Genomic DNA, 7,166 nt, shown 5'->3' with positions numbered 1-7,166 from the left:
ATCCAAATATTGTTATATACATGAAACCAAGGCGTCACAGAAGCCCCGTATTCGTCGCAGAATATCGTGCGTATTTTCTTTTAAATTAGAAATTATCCTTTTCTATGGACATCTAGTAAATTTTGTATTTTTTAGTGAATGGAGGAAGAAAATGGATTCCAGTTAATAATTTTACAAGAGAAGATATAAATAAATGGCTAGACTTGTTAAAAACTCAATCTGGAATCCCTGAAGCAAGACTTAAAAAATACTGGTGCACCAAAACCCCTTCTATTCAGGGTCCCTGGAGCCCTTTCTTACATAAAAACCCAGAATTTAATATATCAAAATTTCCTCAAGAAAAATTTTCATTGCCAAAAAATCTACAGCCCTCAGCAACTGATATACTTATTGAAATGTTTAAGAATCAAAAATTGATTGATGCCAATGAAAACAATTTTAAGAGTTCTGAACAAAACTAAAATGTCATTAACCTGTAAGGATGTATGTATAAATTTAATTAATGTATTACTATACCATAAAAACATCGTTCATCAATAGTATGATTTTTAGATTTTAATAATCACTCAGTAAATTAATTTAAAAATTATACACTGATAGTCATTAAAATAATTATATTTTGTAGTATTAAAAAATATTAAAATTACATTAAATTGGCAAATTTTTAATTATATAAATAGCTTCATTATCACATCCACATATTAATCTATTCCTGTTGACATCCAATGAATTTATTGGTTTGTGTACTGTAGGCATAAGTGAAAAAATTTCCATTTTTTTGTTATTCGTATTACTACTTAACCAAATATTTTCTTGTTTATCATATTCTAAAATAAATCAATGAATTAAATTACAAAAAATTTTATAAATTTTAAACATTTTTTAATAACTGAATTACCTCGTATATTTTTAACAGTATTCCAATGCCATAATTGACCGCTTGACGAACATGTAAATAGGTGTTCAGGATGTAGTGGATGAAAAACCATTTCAGATACTGTAAATATTTTTACATTCAAAGTTAATTTCACAATTAATTCTTTTTTAATTTTCCATAATCATGAATTAATAGTAATCATTTTTTTCTCATTCTCAGTTAGATTTAAATGTAATTTTAAAAAATAAAAAAAAAATATACCTGAGCCTTTATGAGCATTTATAATATTAATGGGGTGGGTGCTTTTTCTTAAATCCCACACATAAACAGACCCATCTTCTCCTCCAACTAATAATATATGTTTTTGACTTGAATGAACTGCAATGCACATTGCAGCAATTTGGTCTCCAGAAAGCATAAATGTAGTTAAAGGACAATTTTCAGGAACTCTTAGATCCCATATTTTCATTTGTCCCCTTAAATCTCCCGTTAGAAGTTCATTATGTTTCAGGAAATCAATACATAAATGAGATGAACTATTTAAACTTTCTGTAATAATTTTTATGATATTAGAATGAAAAGAAAATATGTGTTTATGATTGAAATAGTAAAATCTTTTACCAATGACTCTTATCGGTTTTGTTTGAACAAGAGTGAGCAAAACTATGCGTCCATCTTCTCCAATAGTGGCTATATCTTCTTCGAAACAAGCCAAGCCAGTGCATGGACTTGGCTCTTTAGTTTTATAATAATGTAACTTTTCCCATGTTGTAATTAGCCTAAAATCAGACTGATCACATTGCAAAAGTGTAACGAATCCACAGGAAGAAGATACGACAAGGTGATCATTTAATAAAAATTTCATATCGGTTACATCTCCTAAATGAGAAAATGTTCTTTCCTTTAAAGGATAATTTTCCGAATCCGTTTGTTTTATAGGGTAATTCCATAACGTTAAATAATTGTTCTATTTAAAAAAAAATAAAATGAAACAAACAGTACTTTAACAATAAATTTAACATAATATTAACTTACGATTTCATCTGTGCCACCGGTAACAAAGTATTGTGATTCACTTAATTGTTCTGGTTTCCAACGAATTTTTGAAATTTTTTGAGAAACAAATGTACTATGTACTGTGTCTTCCATTGCTACAAAAATCAAAAACTTAAGTACTTACATCAATATTTAATACTAAAAATACATTAAATTATAAACGAAGCTTTGGAAGTTTGAATGCCATATTTATTTTGTTTTGGCGGAAATAATGCATAGACTAAAATTTTATTAATAAAAATGTATGCTAACAAAACAATGTATTTTTATTTAAAAAAAAAAAAGAAATTAATAAAAAAATCATATTTACATATTCTGTTTTTTAAAAAAAATAAATTTTTTTTTTGTACAGATACTCAATAGTGAAGAGTAGTTATTGTGATACAGAGTATAAGAATATAATTATCTGTTTATTTCAATGTTTTGTAACATTTTGTTAAATAAAAATTTTGCCATTTCATGTAATATAAATTATTTTTTGCTTTATTTAAAAAATAAGTAATAAAATTTTGTATTAAAGTTTTTGACATTTATTACAGTTTGTGAATTAGAAAGTTTTATTTATTTACAAAATAAAAATATTCGTTATTCGATATGTCAACTTTCACTTTCATTGTTATTTAGGTAATGTTAAAGTTATAGGTTCTAGATAAATAAAAGCTTCTGACTTCATAAGTTAGGAAGATTTTATCAATAATTTTATTCTGTACCAAAACTTAATTACTCCAATTAAAGAATCTTGGGAAATTTTTTTTAGATCAGAATAATGCTTTATAAATAACAAATTTAAAATACATGAGCTTTGAGCTTAGTAATTTAAAAAAAAACAACAACTTAATATTACAATTTATTAGGTAAAATGTATTAGTATTATTAAATAATATTAAACATGAGTTCAAATTTTACTCCAGGAACAGCAGCTGTTCCTACAGCTGAAATCGAGTTATCAATATCTTGCAGGTAAATTTTAACAAATTTTTTTATAATAATAAATTATTCTTAATTTTTTCTTTGAAAAAGTATGTATAAAAATATGGAATATATTTTAAAAGTTTCCATGAAAAATTGAATTTTGTTATTTATGATTTTTTAGATCACTGCAAAGTAAAGATTTGCTCTCTAAATCTGATCCCATCTGTATAACTTTCATACACCCTTTTGGTGAAAAAAGGTGGGTTGAATATCATAGGACAGAATGCATTAACGACAATCATGATCCTGACTTTTTGTCAAAAGTAAAAATTCAGTATTGTTTTGAAGAGCAACAAAATTTAAAGTTTGAAGTTTATGATGTTGACAGTAATAGTACTTGTCTGTCTGATCATGATTTCTTAGGTTCTGTACAATGTACTGTAGGACAGTTAGTTAGTAATGGAAGTGTTAAATTGGCATTAAGTCCTACAAATGGTGGAATCGGTGACGGTTCTTGTGGTTACATTATTATAGTTGCTGAAGAATTGTCTACATTAAAAGATGAAATAACCTTTCAATTCTCTGGAATAGGTTTAGATAAAAAAGATTGGTTTGGGAAATCTGATCCTTTTTTAGTTATTCATAAATCTACTGAATCTAATTTATATGTGGTGGTACACAAGACAGAAGTTATAAAAAAGACATTGAATCCAAAGTGGAAAAAATTTACTATACCTATTGCAACATTATGCAATGGAGATTTGGATAGAAATTTAAAAATAGTTTGTTGGGATTGGAATTCGAGTGGTAACAACAGTCTTATTGGAGAATTTTATACTACTTTGAGAGAGTTGAGTGAAAGTGAGCCTGGATTAAAAAAAATACCTCTTATACATCCAGACAAAAAAAAGTCATCTAGTTATAAACATTCTGGAGAGATTCTGCTCGAGTATTTTGAGAGATCTTCCGTTGATTCCTTTTTAGACTATATAAGAGGTGGAGTCCAACTTCATTGCTCAATTGCAATCGATTTTACTGGTAAGATAATCAACAACTATTTTATAAAAAACTAAAAGTAGACTTAATAAATTAAACTTGTGGGATTCACATACATAAATTACTTTATTTCTATGTATTTATAACAAATAATGTGTTCTAGGTTCTAATGGTGATCCTTTATCTCCTGATTCACTTCATTACATTAGCGAGCAGCCTAATTATTATGAGCAAGCCATTATTTCAGTGGGACAAATCATAAAAGACTATGACTCTGATCAACTATTTCCTGTATTAGGATTTGGAGCTCGTCTACCTCCAGATGGACGAGTTTCACATGAATTTTTTGTCAACATGCATCCAACCAATCCATACTGCCATGGAATAAATGGTTTGCTTCAAAAAAAAAAAATTTTTTTATTTTTCCAAATATTATTTATTTTTATTTAAAATTAAATATATTTTCAAATAATTTAAATGCAAAAACAAAAAAAAATTCAATCACTGTCATTATGCACTTTTGTTTTTTAGGAGTTTTAGAAGCATATCGCAGTTGCATTCGTCAAATTCAATTATTCGGTCCAACAAATTTTGCACCAATAATTAATCACGTCGCAAAATTTGCAGCTTCTTATAAAGATGGCTCAAATTATTTTATTTTGTTAATATTGACGGATGGAATCATTACCGACATGCCTCAAACAATCCAGGTAAAAATTAATTTTAAAACTTGCAAAATAATAAATCAACCATTTTGTTTTTTCTATTTCGTTTTTTTTTTTTTTTGCTTTAGGCTATTGTTCAATCTTCATCTCTGCCGTATTCCATAATTATTGTCGGAATTGGAAATGCGGATTTTTCTGCAATGGAAACACTCGATGCAGACACGGTTGCTCTTCAACACAATGGAGTAAAAGCACAAAGAGACATTGTACAGTTTGTTTCGTTTAATAAGTTTTTATCTATTGCTGATCCTGGTACAGCTAGAAATCGATTGGCGCGAGAAGTTCTTGCCGAAATTCCTAGACAGTTTATGAGTTACATGAAAATTAATCAAATTCGTGCCAAAAATCCTAAAAAAGATATAACTTTCTTGCCCCCAGATCCTGAGACATTGTAAAAAAAAAAAAAATTTTCTATAATGCAGACTTTCAAGTCCCGTTTAGAATCTTTTGTGGGCCAATTTAATCATCATGACAAATTTTTTTTTTTAAAAGCTATTGCTTTTATTATTATTATTATTATTATTATTATTAATGGCCAGTTTTTACTCTTAAAATTTTTTTATATTAAAAATTTACATTATTTTTAATCAATATGGTTTTAATATAAAATGTGATATTAAATGTATTTCTGATAATATTTATATAAAGTTTATTATGTGGTCTTCATGTATATGATGAAATTTTTTGTTGTTCAGTTCGAGTGTGGGTGTGTGTGAATGGAAAAATCTTTTTTGTTGTGGTTTCATGTTTTTTTTTTTTTTTTTTTGATAAATGAATAGTAATACAATTGAATGCCAAAGTTCAACCTTTTGTTTAATTACAGTACATTTTTTGTAAAATATTAAGTTGTGGTTGTTGTTGTTGTTGTCGTTTAATTTGGTGAATTTTAATGAATAATTTTTATTCTTTCGAATAGAAAATTTTGAAAATGTTACCCATGTTATCTACCTCAATCTTTTAACACCAATTTTATTTATTTATTTATTTATTTATAGAAAAAAGCTAGTTTATATTTTATTAATTTTTTTATTTAAAAATTTAAAATATATTTCTTTGACATAATAATAATAATATCTTTATCAGTCTTTGAAATTAATGAAAATATCAGGGAAATTATCAGTAACAGTTTTAGGCTGCCATTTTTTTTTTTAATCTTGTAACACAATATCTTTTTATTTTTTAAAATTTTTGATTAAAAAGAATTTTTTGTCTTAATAATTATTGTTTTTTGAGTCAAATTTTTTAGTTTAAAAAATATTTATCATTTTAACCATTCAAAAAAAAAAGAATTAATTGAAAATAAAAATTGAAACTTGTATGTGTGCCTGTGAATATGGTTTGAATGTATTATATACTAATCATTGGGTTGGCTTTGGAAACTTTTTTTATTAATACTACTAATACTAATTATACTAACTATAATATTTACAAATTTAAATGTATTCAATTATATATATATTTTTATATGTAAATTTATTATCAAAAAATTTTTAACATATTATTTGATATATTACTTACTAACAATTGATTATTAATCCATTTTGTGATTGAAACAACTTATATATGCTTTTATAATGTGACACTAAAAGACTTTTAAATTTATTTCTCTCTTTTTTAAACTAATAATAATAAATGTTTTTATTATTAATGTTAATTATTTAAATAATTGAAGTGTATTTCAAACTATATACGTTTGTTGTGTATGATGTCTCATATCTTTAATAATTTTATATTTGGTAATTGGAATTTAAATTTTAAAAAATTTTTAATTATTTGTGTGTCCTTGATTTGTTTTTTTTTAATTTAATTTTTTGTAACCATAAATATGTTTATTTAACAAGAAACTTCTCGCTTCGTTTTGATTTTCCAGTGTTTCAGAGATTACAACAGATGAAATTATTTTTTGTTTTTTTTATATGTGTACTATTAAGTAACATCAATATGAACATTTTTTATTGCTTGTAATTATTTCTTATAATAAATATTCTTTAAAATTAATCCTTTTTACAAAATATATTAAATTATAATCAATTTATTTCTTACTTTACTCAAAGATTGTTTGTTGTTATTATTATTATTATTATTATTAAATAAGAAATTATATATTGTTGTGTTAAAGTATTCATTCCAATATAATAATAAATTCTTCGCACAAAAAAAATTTTTTTATTATTTTAATTGAATTTTTTTTTTTATTTAAATAAACTCATTTTATTTTAATATATATATATTTTATTTTATTTTTTACATAAATAAAAAATCATCAGTTCTGGTATTGATATTTTAATTATCATCCGGATGATACAATTCACTGATTAGTCGATATATATAAGATGGTGAATGTCCACCCCTAAAATTATTTTTTTAAAAGCAATGAAAATGTTTTTTTTTTTTTAAATCAAAAACTTGCATTTTACAATGTTATTCACTTACACATTGGATATGAATAGAGTCACTAATTCAGGAGGCACATAATCAAAAGCAGGATTACAGGCTCTAACTTTAGATGCCAATTCTCCATCAGAATATTTGAGGACTCCTTCAGGAGATTCATACAAATTGAAATTCGGTTGATCATTAGAACATAAAAAACGCATGCT

At 25.1% G+C, this 7,166-nt stretch overlaps 4 protein-coding genes across 4 annotated transcripts; 2 read left to right on the top strand and 2 right to left on the bottom strand.

Annotated features, from left to right (window-relative positions):
• Positions 1-20: 20 nt before the first annotated feature.
• On the top strand, positions 21-461 carry Phum_PHUM174260 (mitochondrial 50S ribosomal protein L43, putative; the record flags this gene model as incomplete). The annotated part of the gene is made up of 2 exons (XM_002425062.1): positions 21-66; positions 136-461. The coding sequence occupies 2 exons, from the start codon at positions 21-23 to the stop codon at positions 459-461; spliced, it is 372 nt and encodes a 123-aa protein (XP_002425107.1).
• Positions 462-648: 187 nt separating this feature from the next.
• On the bottom strand, positions 649-2,026 carry Phum_PHUM174250 (uncharacterized protein; the record flags this gene model as incomplete). Its single annotated transcript, XM_002425061.1, has 5 exons — positions 649-827; positions 899-997; positions 1,139-1,426; positions 1,499-1,844; positions 1,913-2,026. 5 exons carry the CDS (start codon positions 2,024-2,026, stop codon positions 649-651), a joined length of 1,026 nt encoding a protein of 341 aa, XP_002425106.1.
• Positions 2,027-2,822: 796 nt separating this feature from the next.
• On the top strand, positions 2,823-4,961 carry Phum_PHUM174240 (Copine-8, putative; the record flags this gene model as incomplete). Its single annotated transcript, XM_002425060.1, has 5 exons — positions 2,823-2,893; positions 3,027-3,883; positions 4,005-4,232; positions 4,373-4,551; positions 4,635-4,961. The coding sequence occupies 5 exons, from the start codon at positions 2,823-2,825 to the stop codon at positions 4,959-4,961; spliced, it is 1,662 nt and encodes a 553-aa protein (XP_002425105.1).
• A 1,888-nt stretch (positions 4,962-6,849) lies between these two features.
• Phum_PHUM174230 (translation initiation factor eif-2B beta subunit, putative) lies at positions 6,850-7,163 on the bottom strand (the record flags this gene model as incomplete). Its single annotated transcript, XM_002425059.1, has 2 exons — positions 6,850-6,916; positions 7,000-7,163. 2 exons carry the CDS (start codon positions 7,161-7,163, stop codon positions 6,850-6,852), a joined length of 231 nt encoding a protein of 76 aa, XP_002425104.1.
• Between the last annotated feature and the right edge of the window lie 3 nt (positions 7,164-7,166).

This window comes from Pediculus humanus, genomic scaffold (assembly GCF_000006295.1).
Source record: "Pediculus humanus corporis 1103172107520 genomic scaffold, whole genome shotgun sequence".
In the NCBI taxonomy this organism is placed as follows: Eukaryota; Metazoa; Arthropoda; class Insecta; order Psocodea; family Pediculidae; genus Pediculus; species Pediculus humanus.
This window is presented reverse-complemented; position numbering and strand designations above follow the sequence as displayed.